The 20,392-nt window shown below is 40.9% G+C and overlaps 2 protein-coding genes across 3 annotated transcripts in view; one reads left to right on the top strand and one right to left on the bottom strand.

Moving 5' to 3' along the window:
- Positions 1 to 20,392, top strand: part of gdap1l1 (ganglioside induced differentiation associated protein 1-like 1) — a 263,078-nt gene that overhangs the window by 187,256 nt on the left and 55,430 nt on the right. Inside the window, exon 7 of one of the 2 annotated variants that reach the window (XR_007449661.1) lies at positions 91 to 2,140. The exons of the other annotated variant lie outside the window; for it this stretch is intronic. The gene's annotated coding sequence lies outside the window, so the exon portion shown is untranslated. Of the gene's footprint in view, positions 1 to 90; positions 2,141 to 20,392 lie in introns of those variants that run through there. 2 annotated transcript variants of the gene reach the window in all.
- ada (adenosine deaminase) overlaps positions 1 to 20,392 on the bottom strand; it is a 32,260-nt gene that overhangs the window by 5,253 nt on the left and 6,615 nt on the right. Inside the window, exons 3-7 of the mRNA XM_049581420.1 lie at positions 18,702 to 18,824; positions 15,846 to 15,989; positions 15,631 to 15,746; positions 9,295 to 9,419; positions 2,149 to 2,220 (exon numbers count right to left, since the gene is read on the bottom strand). Of these exons, the coding sequence (XP_049437377.1) occupies positions 2,149 to 2,220; positions 9,295 to 9,419; positions 15,631 to 15,746; positions 15,846 to 15,989; positions 18,702 to 18,824 (580 nt within the window). The remainder of the gene's footprint in view (positions 1 to 2,148; positions 2,221 to 9,294; positions 9,420 to 15,630; positions 15,747 to 15,845; positions 15,990 to 18,701; positions 18,825 to 20,392) is intronic.

Below are 20,392 nucleotides of genomic sequence, written 5' to 3'. Positions count from 1 at the left end.
TGTGTCAGTGTTAGTTTCCTCCAAGTACTCCAGCTTCCTCCCACAGTCCAAAGACATGCAGGTTAATTGGTGACTCTAAATTGTCCGTAGGTGTGAATGGTTGTCTGTCTCTATGTGTCAGCCCTGTGATAGTCTGGTGACCTGTCCAGGGTGTACCCTGCCTCTCGCCCAATGTCACCCAGGACACCTAACACGATAAGTAGTTACAGAAAATTAATGAATGAATACTTAAGTTTGAAAACCCAGCTCGGTCTCCTTCACGATCTCGGTACGAGACAACCTAGGTGGTGACATTTCTTGACACTCCGGGCAACTACTGTAGAGCAAGAAAGTCTGCATGCAGTGAGTGGGTCAAACAAACTCAAGACTTTCACCTGGGAGACGCTGTTCATGTCTTCTGTGAAACCAAAAGTCAATCAAGTTATTTTAAAAACGACATTATGTGCTAGTGTGTTTAGCAAACTATGCTGGTGGCATATGTCACATGACGTTATATTACATTAGTAACAAACATACTTATTTGAAGCGAAACCATGATGTTTTTTTCTCAACCTAACCACGCCCTTTGTTGCCTACAGTGGTTTCAAACTTTTTGTGCCCAAGACACACCAAAGGGCACACCTGTATTTATATCTGTGCACATATATATAACACATGTAATTATCTTATCAGGACATAAGACAAAAAACTAAGACAGGTAGCTTTTATGATACTGTCTACTGTTTTTTCTTCTCTTCTCTTTCAGCGGTAGGTCGTCTTCGCTGGTGGTTTGTTGTAATTTCCTTTGTACAATAAAGCTGTTAATTGTCCCAATCACAGCTTCCTCCTTTTAAATGTTATCATCCCTCACACTGGCTGCCGATCAGGGCTTCTGATGTGTCACACATGTGTAATTCCCTCACATGAAAGGCGACAAATTAGGGTTTTTTAATTTGATTTGTATTACACTTTGTAGCTAGAGTTGCCCCTTTGTATACTGTATACTGATACAGTCAATTAAAAATTCATTCATAACTTTTCATATAGGCCCAGTTGAATATTGCTGTAATAATGCGGTTATCACAAAATACCATGGCACACCTGGATTGGCATCACAGCACACCAGTGTGCAGCGGGACACCATTTGAGAAACAGTGGTTGCCCAAAACGTAAGGAAGTCAACCTAAAAACAAATGTTTTTACCTACGTTCTAAGTTAATTTCTTAGAGTTTATTTTAAGAGACAATGCATGTAACAACCAAAACTTGACAGAACGTTCTTTCAGTGTAACAGGAAAGAAGAAAGTTGACTGAGACTCCAGGCTTGCTCAACTCTTATTGGAAGACAAAGCGAGAAGGGGCAGGACTTATAAAGGGCTAACTGAATTTGAGCAACATGAATCTTTTTTTATTCTAAAACTTGAATTTCTGGATCTGAATTTGTTAACACTGAAAAAGATAAATTCAAATTCAGAGAAAGAAATCTTGTGTTTTAATTTAAGAGGTAAACTAGATCAAATACATTCAGAACCAAGGTTTTCAAAGTAAAATAATTCAGTTCAATTCAATCTTTTCTTTGTCACATGGAATTCTACCAAGTAAAACTGCAGAGAAATGTGATCCATCAGCTCCTTTCACTTGTGCACTGTAGTTAAGCCCCTTTCTTGCGTCGTCTTACATTGTTGGCTGCTGCTGTATAATCCATCTTTCCGGATGGTTCTATTCATCCATGGCTTCTGGTTGTGGAACAATTTAATTTCATTTAATACTTCAATGATTTGAGTTCAGTTGTGTTTAAATTGAAATATTAAGTCATCAGTGCCTGTTAAAACTCAAATACTTATGGGTCTTATTTGCTTCCATACACACAGAGAGAAATAAAGTAATCAAATGCAGTATTTGCATCTACACGTATGTAAGTATATGTGTTTAACCCTTTGTGCTTTTGTTGTCCAGTCTGCTGGAATTTCAAGATACTCCCGCACTGCTCCTTTACGCCAACATCTTGTTTCTTTTGGCTCTCTGCCTCTGATAGTCAGTTTACTGATTTCTATCATTAGTGCGTGACTTCATTGTTTTGTTTAGTTGCTGCCACAAGTTCCACCAAGGCATTATGTTCTCAGATGACATCCCGTCCAGAAATGCCTCACGTTATTGTTGGACGTCTTACCTCCTTCACAACAGTCGGCGGGCCCACCTCTCCTGCGTGAACTGTCCTGTGGACCCCACAGCGCACTGCTTCCTGTCAACAAAATCAATTACGCAACACGTCAGCAACCAAACAGCACAGCCAAAGGTCTGGCTTTCACATCTGCAACACTGCAGCATCCACTGAGGCGCCTTGATGTCATTAAGACTGAGTTTTGCTTTATTTTGGAGGGAAAAGATGTTGCTGTGGTAAAGAATGGTATTTTTACTGAGTGTGTACAGAATGAAAACTGAATGCAGAGAAGACACTCCTCGGGTTTCATCTGTTTTCATCTTGGTGTTGTTAACTTTGAACACATCAAGTGTGGGTTGCTTTATCTGCAGGTATCTGTAGGTCGTGTAGTTATGAAGATAACCCTCAATATTAGTGTGGACTCTGCTCTGTGACTTCTGCTCCTTGTTAATAATTAAAGCACGTTTCTGTTTTTTCCATCAATATCAATTCAGCTTGACATGATTTTTCAGACTCTATCTAAACCTGATGGTCAAAACACATTCTGGAGGACTGAACAATAAGCATAACGCACTGTCGGTGTAGATCTCATATTTCACAGTGCTTAACAAGGAGACATGCACTTACACAATCATAAACTGCACACATACAACATGAGGAAAGTAAAGTCATACAAGTCATACAAACACACATGAAACTGCATTTCATACACACATGCCAACCTGCATACACACATGAACAAAGACATACAAGCAAAATTGCCCAAATTTAATTAAGCCATAAAAATCCCTCTCAGTAGTAATGTGTTTTTAGCTAGGCAGTAGATATTAAATATATCGGTGGGCGCATATCCCCCTAGCCTGGTAAGACCAGACCAGCTGTGGCTCAGAGGTAGAGCGGGTTGCCGGTCATGAACCTGTTATGAACATTATGTACCTGTCATAAACGTTCATGACTGCTGTCATTAAGTGTCATTCGGTTTTTGTAATGACAAGCTGACATTGTTCGGTTTGTCTTGATTATGACACCTTGACATTAACATGAAGACATCTTCTGGTGATGTCATCCTGGTTAAGGTCAAGTTGTCATTATAAGGACATCCCAAACAAATTTAATGTCAACTTGTCATGACAAAATTTCTGGTAATGTCACTTTGATTAATGCCAAGTTGTCATAATCAAGGCAACCCAAACAATGTCAACTTGTCATTACAAAAACCAAATGACACTTAATGACAGCAGTCATAAACGTTTATGACATGTACATAATGTTCATGACAGGTTCATGACTGTGTCATGTCATAGTTATGACAGTGTCATGTCACCCTTATGTAGATACCTTCAAGTAAAGTGTTACCGAAGATCGGCTAGATACCTGGCTCCTCCAGTCCACATGTCGAAGTACCCTTGGGCAGTAGCAGGTTGCACCTTGTATGGTAGCCTCGGCCACTAGTGTATGAATGTGTGTGAATGGGTGAATGTGACTCGTAGTGTGAAAAGCGTCATAGGACTAGAAAGGCACTGTACAAGTGCAGATCAATTTACCATCATCCTAATGAAGTGAGCTCAACATTCTGTTTTGCTCTCTGTATCAGTCTGGACTCGATGCCGCATTTAACTCTTCCCCAAAATTAAAATCCAATCAGCACCAATCTGGGATCCGCAACGTAGTTGACAACGTAAGTAGCCAATCAAGGACTGCATCGTAGTCGATGACGTAAAATGCAGGCCACAGTTTGCATAACAGTAACGGTGGCTCCTAAAGCAACAAGTGCTAACTCTAACATTAGTAAACACTGCAATAAGTGAAGTTACTACAGAAATAGATTCAATAACAACAATTAAAGAAGAACAAGAGTATACAGTTTGGGAGGAAAAGACCTTTTCGCTTTTCTTCCGACTGGATTTGGCGAAAGCTTGATTTATTGACTGGATTCCGACCCTGGTTTTCTTTATTATTTAAAAGAGGGTAGCTGAGTTAGAATAATCTAGGATAACTATGGACAAATCAGTAGAATGGTATTAGGTCATTGTTGATGTTTGATTGCTTTTAGATTAGATTAGATTTTATAGCCAGTTTATGAATTATCGACCAGGTGTTTACCTCAAATGATTTTTGACTGGCTTTATTTTAACTTCATTGTCAAACAAGTTGAGCCAGTGAGAGCAAGAAAATATTTTTTCGTGCACACCTTAATAAACACACAGACAGCAGACTCATGGATGAAGAACTTTCATTTAGTGTCCAACCTTTCACCAGGAAGAAGAAGTTGTTACCAGAGAGTCATAACAGACTGATGTAATGTAAAGGGGAACACCACCTAAATTAAGAATGGCAATGTATTTCAATGCCTTGGGAAAGTTCAATCAGTACTTGTGAACACGAGCTGCTCTCTGTCAGAGCCAGAAACCATAAAGGTTAGGCCCCATCAAAGTGTTTTTTTCCCCAGGTGAAAACCAGAGGCGCTCCTCAGGAAACGCCCAGCTGGGAGCATTTGAAGGCACTTTGGATGTGCCGCTAAGTACAAATGTGGGCACAAGGTAGAAGACTTGCTCTGGATAAAGGGAAGGCTAAAGTATGTTGGGCAGGAGTATTCAACTTGCTTTGCCCAGTGGCCACTTTTGAAAATGACAGGAGGCCACTTGCAGCAGCCCTAAGCAGGTAGATACGCGCATCATCATCCTCTGGCATTTTTTGATAAACAAGCTCTATTTTGATGCTTTTTAATGCACTGTGCCACCTTATTTACATTAAAATGACCAAAAAACCTTATCAATTTATTTTCATTGTAAATTAGAAGAAGCTTCGGGGGCCACCTGGCACCCTATTAGGCCCACGGGCCATAGGTTGAGTATTACTGATGTAGGGAGAGAGGACAGACTATATGAGCTCGTGAGAGAAAACATATCAATATAAATACAGTATATTAACATATTTCTCCTCCACTGTTGTTGTTGTTCAGCTCTTGTACATGTAAGATGTGATGGCTGGTCTTTATGGTATTTGTCCCTCCTCCACTGTGAGTGGTCGGCTGGGTTGAACATCTTTCGGCTCTTTGTGCTCAGGAAAAAATGCCAAACAGGAAGCTCTCAGCACAGAATACACAGTCAACACCTAGTCAAGCTGCTGGCATTTGTACCGTATCACTAGTACGCAGCACTCCCATTGCATAGAATTTCAAAAATATGCTGGCCTCAGAAAAATAACACTTTGGGGGATACTGCCCCTGAGAACTTGTGTTGTCACTAAGTACCCATATACTCTAAACATTCCCCTGGGTGCTCTCAGTGTCGCCTATGACATCGTTCCTAATTCATTGTCTGTGGAGCAGCTCCAGACTTTACACCCTGTGACATCACAGATTGAGTTTTTTAGCACTCTAGCTTCTGGATTGTGGAGTTGTTCATGTTTACCAAGAATTTTTGGACTGTCTGAGATCAGAGGTGTCAAATTCATTTTAGTTCATGGGCCACATACAGCCCAATTTGATCTCGAGTAACCTATAAACGACAACACATCCAAATTGTTTCCTTTCTTGGCATACATATAGTGATATGATAAGGGAAGCACACCCTTCAAAGTATACCCTTCACAAAAAAAAAAAAAAGGAAAAAGTAATCAACACCTGTTAATGTCAAAAATACCAAGCTTGTGACTTCATACAAAATTCAACTAACTAAAATAAAACCAGTGATTCCTCTTGCTACTAAAAGACAATCGTAGCGAAGCTTTGCATCATCTGATCGACTCTTCTAAATGGCCCTCAAACTATTTAGAACAAACAGGCCGATATCGACCGATCTTATCTGGTGGTATTCACTTTATAATTCCAACTCGTCCCCGATTCTGGCTGCTTAAAGTAGAGATCGTGAGTTAACTGCGGGGGAAGATATTTTTATGTAGCAGCGGTGCTAATCATTTAGCAGCAAACTGATTTAGGAGAAACACGGCCACAATAAATATTCTTTGTTTTTCAGACAACTGTTTTCTGGTCAGGGTGAAAAAGCCTCTGAAGCAGCATTTTCATAAAGTGGACTCATTGTTTAACCTGCTCCTGAAATCTAGCACCTCTTAGCTGAAATATTAACAAGCGTCCCTGTGAAGTCATCTCCACCCATCCTGTATCCATTAATCCATTAATTTCAGCTAAGAGTGGTTCCATGTCCAGCCCTGCAGCATATCAACTGATTCATCCATCACATTCATTACGGTCTGACAGGCAAAATTGATTACTTACTGTGGTGCTCTCTGAATTAATCAATAAATGCTGTCTGAAAACCTAATTGGATTTTTTTCTGAGAAGCGTCAGTGCTTAAGACTAAATTGGTTTGGGAGTGTTAGGTTTTACTACAGTACTGTCTCAGTTACAGATACAGACATTAAAGTTGTCATGAGTTTGACAGTTTTCACAAAGCCAGATTGGCAGGTTGTCAAACTGAACAATGATCGCACTATGACAACAGCTGTATTGTGGTGACAGGGGGTGCCATGTGCACCTTTCCCACGGCTTGGCTTGTATTCAGAAGGTCAGGACCAAACAAGACGTTGAGACATTGTACACGTCTGAGAAATGCTATCAGCACAAAGACAGTGGCTGATGAGTCATGTGGATGTACATAAAACATAATTAATCAGTCATGTTTGCAGCTCGGTGAAGTTGAACTACTACTCTGTACCACACTTCATGGCAATCCATCCAATAGCTGTCAAAACATTTCACTTAAAGGAACACTGTGTAGGATTTAGTGTCATCTAGCAGTGAGGATTGCAGATTGCAACCAGCTCAAACTTCTCCTGGTTAGAATTTCTTCAGGGTTCATTGTTCTGGAGGTTTTAACCAGGAGCCGAATTATCCGCAGAGGTCTCTTCCTCTCCAAAACAAACAGACCCAGTGATTTAAACTAGTAAAAACTAGGGATGTCCTGATCCAGCTTTTTCACTTCTGATCCGATACAGATATTACAGCCTTGAGTTTTGGCCGATACCGATACTGATCCGATCCAAGCGCGTAGTCATGTCATGTCAGTCATGTTAGAAAAGGTTTGATCAAGCGATATTACTCTAACAAGAACAACTACTTAATCAGGTTAGTTAAAATGAGCCACAACAGTTAGTATGAGAAACTGACCTGTTTATTGTGAACAGGGTTAAATAAACAAACTTTAAACTTGAACATTAACATTAAATAAAAAATATAGCTGGTTTGCTTTGGCTGCTTTGGCCCCTTAATAAATAGAAAATAAATCAACACAAGAAATCTTTAAAATGGCTAACATTGAAATTAAAACAGCAGCAAGACTCCACACACTTGTGCTTTGGCCCCCTAATAAATAAAAAAAAAAAATAGATTAAATAAAAAAAAGATTAACACCATAAGACATTGTTGACATTTAACAAACAATGCAGCCTTTCCTTCTCAGTTATTTTTCTAGCGTCAGTGCCAGCCTGGTGCTGCTGTTTCCTGTGTGTCTGCATGCTGGCCTGGTGGATTGATAGTAAGTGCTGGAGCGGATCACTGGAATGGACTGCTTGAATTGCGGAGTGCTGGGCTGGCAAGAAAACCTGGATCAGATTCCATGAAAAACTGGATCGGAGTTCTTGGATTGGCATTTTTCCATGCAGACCGATCCGATGCCGATGCACGTTCTTTGCTAATATCGGCGGCCGATACCGATCCGATGACATTCCTAGTAAAAACACTAAATAAAGCAGTTTCACATTACAAATCAGTGCTTTATCTGACATTATGTGGCTCGTTGTGGAATGGCTGCCAACTATGGTGGCTAATGCAAAAATGCAAATTAGCCAGTGTTTGGTTTGTCTGCTCAAGACTACTGTAGAAACATGGCGGTGTAACATGGCAATCTCCATGGACGAGGATCCGTTGCCTGTGTAGACACAGGGTAACAAAAACACGACAATTCCTATTTTCAGGTGATTATACACTAAAGAAAACATACTTTTTTTAGTATATTTCATGCCTACCGGTATATCCCCCTAAATCCTACACACTGGACCTTTAAACCCACAAATCTGAACCTCATGGTGGTGCAAGAGGAAAAGTCAGAGCAGTGGTTCCCAACTGGTGGGTCGCAGTCCAAAAGTGGGTCCTGAGTCCATTCTGAATGGACCACAAGTGACTTGGGAATGTGTCAACATTGTAAAAAACACACTGTATCTTTAAGTACAGTGAATTTCTGGCACAGAGTTTTTACTTTGAAGTGCAGTTTCCTGCTGTAGAGTGAGTGACTAACAGACAACTATATGACAGAGACACCAAACTAACCAACGACATGGCGACATGCAAGTATGAGGCCGAATGTATTAAACTGTGTGGACCTTGAACAAACGACTAAGGAGAACTCTGGACCCTGTGGCTGGACCAGTGAGTCAGAGCATCACCAACGTCAGTGTGCTTCATTCTCTGCTGATAATGAATGTTTATGGAAAATTTCATGGCAGTCCATCCAGTAGTTGTCAAGATATTTTGGTCCTAACCACTGACATCCCTAGAACCAAATCTGTATTTAAAAAAGCTTTCTAAACATTCCTGAAAGTTGTTGGTGCGATGAATTTCAGCCATGTTTCCACCAGCCTGTTGCCTGCGGCCTGTGGGAACATCAGATGGACCGTGTGACTGTAAAATGTTTTTACAACCTCAAAATGATGCTATCAATAAAAACTATGCCCACTGTACTCTAATGCCAGGCAAGGCAAGTTTATTTATGTAGCACATTTCAGCAACAAGATGATTCAAGTGCTCCACACAAAACATCAAGACAAAGTGCAAAAGAAATACATTATAAAGGACATTTAAATAAAAGGTGAGCAATCTAAGATACTTATGTATTCAAACTGTCTGTCATTTCCTCCAGCAGTCACATTTCCTGTCAAACTCTGCAAGAAACCACAACCCTTTCAAACACATTCAAGAGCACAAACACTCCTGGTGACACAGCAAAACGAGCTGTTGTTGTTTAGCTGACTTTAAATATTGTTACCAGCACTGCTGTTATTGCTATACAAGTTACGCTAAGTGTCATTTGAGGCTTTGATTTAACAGACGTGCCAAAAGACACACGTATGTAATTATCAAATGTAATTTGGCAAAAACTGTTTGTCTGCATTATGTTAACGTTTTGACAACACGCTCACCTCATATGCTTTCCTGTGCCCTGGATTGGCTACACAATTGAGCGACTCGTCACCTGCCAGATCGATGGCGACCACTCCTTCTGAGCGGTATTTCTTACACAGCTCCACGACATCCATGGACCAGCCTGCAGGATTTAAAACACACATATATTACTTCACAGTTTAGTCCTAACAGACACACAGTCATGCAGATAATGAGCAGATGAAAAGTGATGAAATAGTGGAAGCATCATGCTGCATCCACCTGCATCAATCTGCAGTGTAACGAGCACACAACATTAACCAACATGCTGTAGTAACTGTATACATCTAGCTGACAGTAACCAAGACTTAGGAAGGTCTTAAAGGATGAGTTCCACATTTTAGGAAATGTGCTTTGCTTTGTTCCCAATAGTTCCTAAAGTCTCGATGGTCAATATGAAGCTACTGCCAGCAGCCAGCTAGCTTAGCTTAGCTTAACATAGGTGGTTTTTGTTACCCTTGGAATAGCCTCATATAGCCACACCTATCTCCACAGTGCTGCGTCAGCGCTACAGAAAGGTCAAGAGACACACATTATTATTCTGCTAGAGGAGGAAAAATACTCTGGTTTGTTTGTATTTGTTACGTGCAGCAGCCTGTACTGTCTCTCTCTCCTGTCAGGCTTGTCTCCCTCCTCCCTCTGCCTGCTGCGCACCTGAGTGCAATCAGCACTCAGGTAGAGAGCGGAGGAGGGGATAGGAGGGACAGGGAGGCCCAATCCCAAACCGGCCCCTATCCCCTCGCCCTATTCACTCCCCCTCCGTTTGCGCGGTCATGCGGAGCTTCGCCATATTAAGGGCCGTCCCAAACCAATTATCGCTGAGTGCAAGTGGACTGCTCAGCCCTTAGATAGCGAGTGTGCATCAGTGCAGGCTTCTGATGAGCCCAGCAGGAAGCGCAACATCACAATGGAGGAAACAACGTACAAATGAAAGAGTTCCGTCTTTCTACTTTGTAAAATATTTTAGATCAAACACTCACATTTGTTTTTCCTCACCCTGACTTTACAGTCTCAAACAAACTCAGAATGTTTGGTGTCAAAACCTCCACGTCCATATGCTCAAATAAACTATAAACTAAAACTGTCTAAAAAATTCCTCATCCCATTCTCATGATTTTTTTTTTTAAAAATCTATAATTCTCTTATCTGACTTATCCAAGTTTATTTTTAATATAACTCATTTTAATTAATATTTAAATGTTTTTTTTTATAGCCTGTTGCTCTATTTTGCTTTCACAAAGCTTATGTCGGTATCCATGGTTACATCTGCTTCCTTCTTCCGGTAGAGTGGTGAGGGCGTCCCATGGTTTGGCTTCTTCTTCATACACTTCCCCTTAATCAGGAATGCCCTCCGCAGCTGCGAGTGTAACTTGATTTGGAGTGACACTCAGTAGTGAAGTGGTAGTGGGTAGGGAGTGGTTTGGGATTAGGCCGGAGAGTAGAGACAGGGGCTCGGCACACGGCACAGACACCAGCGCAGGTGGTGAGGAGTTTTTCCCCTTTTCCTCCTTTGTTCTCTTTCCCCAAGCAGGTTTTTCCCCCATGCTCATTTAGGAGCTGGGGTTTTGTTGTGTTAGTTTGTTGTTTTAGTTTGGGCTGGAGATTACTGGTAGTTACTTTATTCGTCTTTTTGTTTATTCTAGGTTTAGTTCCTTTTCAGGTAGTTTAGGGGGAGAAGCTGGGAGCGATGGCCCACTGCGTGGATGGCTCAGGGTCTTCCCTCCTTTTGTTCTTTTTGGCCGGGGTCTCCAGCCCCTTTTGTTTCTCCCTTAGTTGTTTGTGTTTTGGTTAACATTTTGGGTTACAAAAATAAAGCTTGTGGGTGAACTGTTACTTTTGGTGTGGCGTCCTCTTTTATGTGTTGCAGCCTCCCGCCCCTATGGAGCCATGATTTCTGTGTTTGTATGGAGGCCGTAACAGTATTTCTTAAAACCAATGACAGTCGTCTTGGGTGGCGCTAAACCCAGGATGCAGTAACCGTGCCCTGGCAATAAAGTGTCCTGGTGACTTATTTAAGTGGAACGTTTGCACATGGGGAGGTGAGTGCTGTCATTGAAAGGCACCACAATAATTCATTAGAAGATGTTTTAACATGTAGCTTGCTAGCTGTGTTTCAACTTTTACTGATAAAAAAGACTTAATTTGATCATCTGTGCTCGAGAGGTGAAGCCTGACTAAACTGCAGCTCTGGAGGAGCTCACTGGGCCTGCTAAAACCAACATATGTTTTGCTGGCTGTGTGTGGCTCTTGCACATTATTATGACGATATTACAGGAGATCACGTGAAGTGGAATGGATCTGTACATTCGTTAGGCCTCATTCACAAATAGCACTTGTGCACAGATCTGTTCTTACAGGGAAATTTCGGTTTATTTCAACCTGTCTCCTATCGTCCTAAATTTGTTTCAAGTGACTAGTGACATAAAAATAATAGTTAGTGTAGTGTATTAAGATCTACTCTGAAGCTTTGGAACAGATGACCAGTTAGGGGCCCAGGGTCTAAAGTATATATGGTCAGGGTCAAGAAGGTATTTATGGCCCAGGTCAAGGTTTGGTGAAGTCCAACTAGGGTGTCTCTCTGTCGTCTGTTTTGCCTTGTCTCACATTTCACAAACATCACCAGTTGATATAAGCAGGGTTTTTGGGGCTGTTATTCAGAGCAGTTCATATTGGCTTCGAACCCTCTCCAAGCAATCTAGCATGTTAGCCGTTAGCCTAGATACAGCCGGGGCGCATAGTAGCGTCAGACCTGTTAAAATGTAAGTGAACGGGCAACCTTCAAGTGCAAAGTTAGTCCACTGAACAAGCTTTTTTCCACAAAGACCGCCTCATATCGTTAGGATAAATGTCAGAGAACATATAGAAAACGACATGTAAACGTGTTGTCTTACCTTACCGGTGTGCTGCCATGTTTGTTGTTTACCATCTAGCTCTGCTTTCCAAAGCGCGGCCGAAATATATCTCGCGAGCTCTAGATAAAGCCCAGCTGGATACTATTCCAGGTGGTGTCGTCTCGTCCTCGGTCACATCCAGACCTTGAAAATAAGGCTGCAACCGGTCCCATTCCTTGCAACAGAGGCATTCCTCTTCTGTGGGCACTGGGGCACAGCATTCACAGGTACACCACCAATCTCCAGAGCTACGCAGCCTTGCAGCAGCCATTCCTCCCCTCTCGTCCTCTACCTGTTGTGCCTCTCTCTCTCTCTCTCTCTCTCTCTCTCTCTTCCTCCATTCTTCAATTTCACGAAGCTCTTCGTCAGTGTATTCTGGCTCAAATAAATAAGGGCAGCCATCAAACTCTGCAAAATCAAATTCCTCCTCCACAAAGTCGAAGTCTGGCAAAAAGTCAGCCATTATTCTATAAATCTTTCATAAAATAAATGAATGAACTTTTCAGGCTACTGTCCGGTTCTGCCTTCCAGCTGTTGCTGCTTGTTCTCACGAGATTTCTGCCACGCTTTGGAAAGCAGAGCTAGAGGGATAAACAAACATGGTAGCACACCGGTAAGGTAAGACAACACGTTAACATGTCGTTTTCTATATGTTCTCTGACATTTATCCTAACGGTATGAGGCGGTCTTTGTGGGAAAAAAGCTTGTTTAGTGGACTAACTTTGCACTTGAAGGTTGCCCGTTCACTTACGTTTTAACAGGTCTGACGCTACTATGTGCCCCGGCTGTATCTAGGCTAATGGCTAACATGCTAACTATTATTTTTATGTCACTAGTCACTTGAAACAAATTTAGGACGATAGGAGACAGGTTGAAATAAACCGAAATTTCCCTTTAAACCGTGTGTACGAACGTTTTAGTAGAAACCAGGATTCATCAATATTCTATTACTTTGTTTCTACTATGCAAATAAATTAAGAACTGTCTCAGACCATGCATGCGCACATGATAAAGGCCCGGCTGTCTCAGAAAACGTAAACACACACCTTCTAACTAAATGCAGAACATAATTATTTTAAAAGGCTTTCATAGACTATATTTAAAACCGTTAACTTACTAATGCACTGGTCAAACGTAAATCAGTGGTTCCCAACTGGTGGGTCCTGAGTCCATTCTGAATGGACCGCAAGTTTCTCATGAACATGTCAAGTTTGTAAAACACACCTTATTTTGAAGTACAGTGAATTTCTGGCACGGAGCGTCTCCTGGCAGCAGCTTCATATTTAACATACAGACATGAGAGTGGTATCAGTGCTCTTATCTAATTCTGTGCAACAAGGTAAACAAGCATAACTTTCCCTTTAATTTGGTGTATCACATCTAGACTTTTCTTACTGTGTAAAAACATAACCTATTTTTACAAAACCAAAACAGTTAGTCAAAGTAAATATTAGATACAGCACTGAAATATTAGGCTGCAAACTGTTTAAACATACACCAGTCTGGCTGCATACAGTGACACTACAGCGTGTATGAGCTGATGTTTTCCTAAAATAGCACTTTGTGTTCTCAGCTATGATAACAAAATCATATTTCCTCCCAAACATGTCGGTAGTCACCCAGGGGTGTTACGGCATGGTTTGCAAAAGATGTAATGCATGAACAGAATGGATGATATAAACTGATCTTGGCTGACGGGTAACACAGGAAACAGCTGCATGAATGGAGCAGAGCAGATTGCAACAGACTCACTACTGTCACTGCTGCTGCTGCAACTGCTCGTGTAACAACAGTTTCTTTAACTGGAGGAGCTCAGAGACTGTGCACATTGATTGGCATAGTAACTGTTATTGATTTTACCATTACTACTCTTAAAATGCTGTATTAGTACTGTCCTGTGAAAACCATTTATCTCCAAAACATCAACTTTTTTCATGAGGTAGTGATGGCAATATTTGTCTGTTGATCTTTGGTTCACCTCTTTGGTCCAGACTGAAATTCCTCAACAACTATTGGATAATTTGCCCTAAAATTTTGTACAAACTAAGCAACATGGAAGTGCCAAAAACTGCAGTTCCTTGAACGGCCACTTGAGGCTGGCTCCAGAACCCAGTCAATCCCCACAGATGTTAAAATGCTCAGCTTTACAGCAGAAATAAACATGTTTACAGCCTGATAAAGAAACATAGATGCCTCATTGGCCTCTTAATCATACAGCAACAACACCGCCATATTGAAGAGGTCAAACTTGCATGTGAACAAATGCAAGCAAACAGGGAGCTGCGCTTTGTCTTGATTACAAAGATGTAGTTCACTGAGCAGTTTCACAAAAAACTAAATGGTACTATGACAACAAACTGCGACTTTCTTAACTTGCAAAGGGGCCTGTCAGTGTGTAATTTATCCCACAATTCAAACAGGATAAAAAAATGTTTTTTCTCTTGCTATTAACTACAGTGGAAGGAAAGCGACTTCGCCTCTTTGTTGCTGGCATGGCTGTAGACTCTAGGGGTGCTTTCACACCTGCCCTGTTTGGTTTGTTTCAGTCGAACTCAAATTTGTTTGTCCCCTCAGTGTGGTTCGTTTGGGCAGGTGTGAACACAGCAATCACACTCAGGTGTGCACTTAAACAACCAGACCGAGACCTTCTTGAAGAGGTGGTCTCAGTCCGGTTACAAACGAACTCTGGTGCGGTTTGTTTGTGGTGAGAAGGTGTTCTGACCTGGATGTGAAGCAACTGCAGTCACATGACACATTGTTTGGGTTAAACATGAGCATGTTACAGTCCTGGAGGATTATTAATGTGCACCTCCTCCTGTACTGCCTTAATATGCACATTCAGCACATCCAATGCATCAAAACATTGTTTTCTAGTTGGAGCTGCGCCTCGTTTTCAAACTGTATGGTTTGACTAAAATGAACAATGACAGCAATATAGTCCACGATGAGCAGCGCTAAAATCAACCTGCGTAGTTGTCCCTCCATTGTGACATTAGAAAGTGTCACATTTATCTTGCAAGTGTACTCTTCTTCAACGTTTGCTTTACTTCCTGGATTTTTCCCACATGGAAATTCTGACCAATCAAGAGCAGCTTTCTCACACAAGGCATTTGATCTGGTCCGCTTGTAAATGCTGCCGTGAGAACATGAACCAACTCTCAAAACATTTTTAAATTACATAAAAAAATACAAAGTCACCAGATTTGAACATAAACAGTTTTCACTAAATATGGACAGTATGCAGCATAGGTTATGTTAAGAGTAGTGAGGTTTGATAAGTACAGAGCACACTGTGTCTCTCTGTGGTGCTCCTGCTCCGTATCTAACTGAGGCAGAGCTCTGACACAGGACAGAAGACAGTACGGTTAGGACTCTTATCTCACAAGATTGTGTGGGCAGACAGAAGCATGAACAGTTCATTACTTGGCATGTGGCGCATGCAGCATAGAATGGACCTGGCTTTGATATTGAAGGCCCTCTCCCCATCGCTGAGGCCCATGTTAACCAGGTGCACCACCTCGTCTGGAGACAGGTCACCTCTGAGTGAAGAAAACATGGTGACAAAGAAAACATGTCATGAGCCAGAGTTAATACATCCCTCCCTAAAAGCAAAACACCAGGCTTCACCAAAGACTTACTCTTCCTGGTCCCATGGTATGGGCTCCACTTTAGTGTTTGCCAGAAAATGCGGGCTGTATCTGACCTCAACGTATATCACCCCCTCCTTAGCTTTGTCCTCGACGAACTCATAGGCTATCCTCTTGATGGCCTCTCTGTCTCCACTGTAAAAGAACAAAGAAAAACAAAGTTAATGACGTTGGCCTTTGGCTCTGATAATCTCTTATCTGAGTGGAACATACAAAGCCATTAGGCACAGCTAATCCAAAGGAGCAATATAAGCATTTACAGAGTATTATAAATATGACATAATTAATGAAGGACAAGGTCTAACGAGCTTCAGCTGCCTCACAGTGAGGCACAGGCTTGTGGTTTGCTCTCAGTGTTTGGCAGTGTTGTTTCAGGAGAGACTTCAGAGATGTGGCCCAAAGTATACAGAAGCCCACCGTCCTCCCATCGGCCTCCAGTGTGCTTTGGACCACATGTCTAAAGTCTCTCCTGATACACAAAACAGTAGATTTTATTTAAACACCTCCTACTCATCTCTGTGCAACATACTGTACTAATAGTGATGGTTGACTTGGATTTTATTGTTATTTCATTGTCGGGGTGGAAACTACAGCAGAGCTGGAGGGAGCTTGACTTCTCTAAATAATACATAAGCTCCCTTGAAAAGAGGACTGAAAAGAGTCTTTTAAAATTGTTGACAATATGCTTGCATCATCATGGGTCATGTGTAAGGATCATTCATGTATAATCAGTGGTGTAGTGGTAGTAACTGAGGTGCATGTACTATTAGGTAGATGTCAAAGAGTAAACAAGTAGGTTTACAGATTTAATGCTGATACATTTGCGTGTTTATAGGCTGTTTTGCTGTTTGAGGTATTGTACCTGTCTCTTATGTCTCTAGAACAAAGTGCATCACTCTGCAGAGTACACTGCACCCTCCTTTAGTGGTGTCATAGCCTAAGCCAGTGTGCCGTGATGCAAATCCAGGTGTGTTATTATTGCATTAATCAACTGGGCCTATACAAAAAGTTTTGAATTCATTTTTAATTTTATTTTGATTTTAATCAGTATGTTGTGGGCAGCCATTTCATAATAAAGAGGCAAACTACTTTACCTAAAAAAATTAATTTAATTTAATTTAGTTCGTTTAATTTGATTTAATTTTAATTAATTTAATTTAGTTTAATTTGATTTAACCTAATTCAATTTAATTCAATTTAGTTTAGTTTAGTTTAATTTGATTTAATTTAATTTAGTTTTGTTTAATTTGATTTAATTTTAATTAATTTAAGTTAGTTTAGTTTAGTTTATTAAATTCAACATTCACGTAAGGATATTTTAAGTGTGTAACACATCACGTTATCTTCCATTATTTCCCGTTTAAAATGAATTCTTGAATCAATTTGTAAATAAATATTTCATGAGTCATAATTTGTTCTCAATTGATTATTTGATATTAGTAAACAAAAACAAACCATTATGTCGTGAAAAGAGTGATAACATGTTATAGAAGCTACTGTGCGCAGATATAAATACAGGTGTGCCTTGAGAGTTTGGCTTGCAGACATACCAACTGTTATTGTTTGTTAGTGCAGCAAGAATTAGTCAATAAATTCACTGTATTATCAGAAAATAAATTAACAGCTATTTTGGCAATCGACAATCATTTAAGTATTTTTTTTAGGTAAAAATACAAACCAGTGTGAAGATTTTTTGCTTTCCTTTGTCTTATATAATAGTAAATGTGACTGCATTTGGCTTTTTGACTGATAGCTGGACAAAACCAACATATTGAAGATGTCACCTTGGGCTTTAAAAAATGTACAGACATTTCTTACAGGAAGGTGCAGCCTTTTAGGATCTGATACAAAAAATATTAATAGCGCTGGGGAGGACCTCACTTTTTTAGTGAAGTGAAACACTAGATTTAAGCACCTGAAACATTTTCATACAGTCCTGACCTTTTACTGGTACCACTACTATTCCCAACATTTTACACCTATGGCATTTTTTTGCTGTCCTGGCCGTATGTTGTGCTCCATGACAACACAGAGAAGTGTTGTGAAAATTTTTGGAGAACCATTTCTGTCTTTCCTTTAGACTCAGCAGCACACTCTCCGTCCCACATCACATGACGGACAACAACACGGCTTCCAGCATGTACACTGAAAGTGAATGCTCATGGCACAGGTCTGAATGCCTGTTGTTCTCCTGCGTCCTCTCATTAACCCCCCACAAACTCACACCGCCACAGCTCATACAACAATTCTGCATGAGCCAAACTCAGCTAGCATGTTCCCTATGTTGTTGAAGCCACACTACACGAAAGGCTTTCAAGTGCCTTGATACAAGAGGGTTCATTCAGCACAACTGCGCGCTGACGTCCGGCCACTACAGACCGTCATTGTTGAAAGCTTTCACGGCTGTTGTGTGTCTTGATTTGGTCTTTTCTAAACAGTTCAGCCCCTTCACTGAAGGACTAAATGTAAGGCTCCGGAAAGGAACAACTTTACTCTCTTAGTTTGGTTGCCAAGGTGACACTTGATCTCAATAATAATGTTTTCCTGTTCTGCATGTCTGGCATTTAAAATCAACTCTCCCACCATTCATCACAAACTATACTACACGCTCTGGTTTTAAGACTCTGAATGCGTCGTAGTTATATAACATAACTGCACGTGTGTGACTGGACTTTGACCCCCATCATAGACCTTGGTGGAGTAACATTCCTGTGACACTAATGAGGTGGACCCTGACTCTTAATCACTCAAACTCTTGCTCTTCGCTCTCCCTGTCACCTGTTCAGCAAGACAACACCTGTGATAATTATGAAACTGAATTGTTCAAGGAGACATGTCAGTACTTACGCAATCACGTGCATGTACTCTGCAAACTTGCTCAGGAACTTGGTGAGGGTGGCCGGCTCTTGGAGAATAATATTCTGCTTCAACTCCTCCACGGTATTTGCTGGCAGAGTGATGCCGCGTCTTCTGGAAGGAGGAGAGGCAAAAAAGAGACATTTCAGGAACAGATTTAAAATTTAAATGTGTTTGTTTCATTTGAACAGATGTGTAAATCCTTCACTTGTATCTGCTCTGTTAAAAGAACAGTTCAACATAGTGTTGTTTGAGTGATGTGTTGAAGCTTTAACTTGGCAGCCACGCAGGCTTTCTGAGATCAATACCAATATTTGAGAGTTAAAGCTGCTCTAATCTATATTTTTACGTTACCAATGCATCTGATGACGCGGTGTAACGTAAAAGGAGAGAGAATTATCACCAGACTGCAGTTCCCCTCAGCTCTCCAAAGTATTTCAGTGTCTTTCAGCTCATTGTTTCCGTTTTATGGTGTCTCATTGCGCCATTTTCCGATGGAACAGGCAATTTAGGCCAAAATACTCTGATAAACCCGCTATACACTACCCGCCTAGCCTCATCAAACAGCAGACTGAAAGTTAGCAACCAGCTGATGAGCATAGTGGAGCATTCAGCAGCTTAAGAGACAGAAATTTCCCTCAGGAGATGGTGGAGACCAAAAATGGAGTTAAAAGAGAGTGAATGTGGGCCAAACAAATGTTAGTGTGTCTGCTGAGGTAGTCTGGCTCTCCGGATCTGGGGTCTCGTTTATAAAACAGTGGGTAGGAGCCCTACTAAAAATATACGTACAGACAAATCCAAAAATGGCGTGCCCCAAAAAATATTCAACAGTTTCTACAATCAAGCTTCCACCTCTTCCACCATCTGCCAATTTCCCAACTCCAAAATTCTCGTAAGCATGGTTGTGTGTGAAATGACAACAACCTCCAAGCTGCATACCAAAACATATTCTAATGTCTTATGTGGTGTTCCCTTTTTGCAAAGATTTAGCCTTTTTAAAACCGGGGCTCATTTCCCCACAAGCAGATGTTCTACCAAATAAGTTCCCTCAGACACTGTTTTGCACCAGTGCTGAATCCTTGGCTTAGTGCCACCCCAGATGATTGAGACTGGTTTAAAAGAAATGACCCAGAGCATTTTTTTGTCCCTTTGTGCAGAATTAGGAGGTTGGGTTCAGCCGGACTTTTCTTTAGCATTAGCACAGCATGAGATAGGTATGTCTATGTACAACCCAGTCTCACTCTGAAGTCATCGAAATCCGGCACTTGGTCAGCGACTTGCGGCATCAGACACAGACGAAAAAAGCTGTTCTTTAACATCAGTATGATTCGCAGCCAGTCGCTGTTAAAGTTTAACGGAAGGTTAAATCCCAGAAGGTCAACAACCAATGCACCCAGGGTACCTTGCACATCTTATGTAGACGTGGACAGTCCATGATGTAACAGTACATATAGGCAACTGTTTGCCACCATGTTCACCATGTCAGTTTTATGAGATGATAATACATCAAAATTGTGTTTAAAGCTTGTTGCGCTGCCCCCTAGTGGCCAAAAATATAATTCAATATAACTTTAAAATATAAACCATACATTTCTTAAAATAAACACATTTTTTAAGGATCCCATTAATTTAGTCATTTAAGAATTATGACCTGTTCTGAGCACATTTAGCAGGAAGTAAAA

This window comes from Epinephelus fuscoguttatus, linkage group LG7 (genome assembly GCF_011397635.1).
Source record: "Epinephelus fuscoguttatus linkage group LG7, E.fuscoguttatus.final_Chr_v1".
Lineage (NCBI taxonomy): Eukaryota > Metazoa > Chordata > Actinopteri > Perciformes > Serranidae > Epinephelus > Epinephelus fuscoguttatus.
This window is presented reverse-complemented; position numbering and strand designations above follow the sequence as displayed.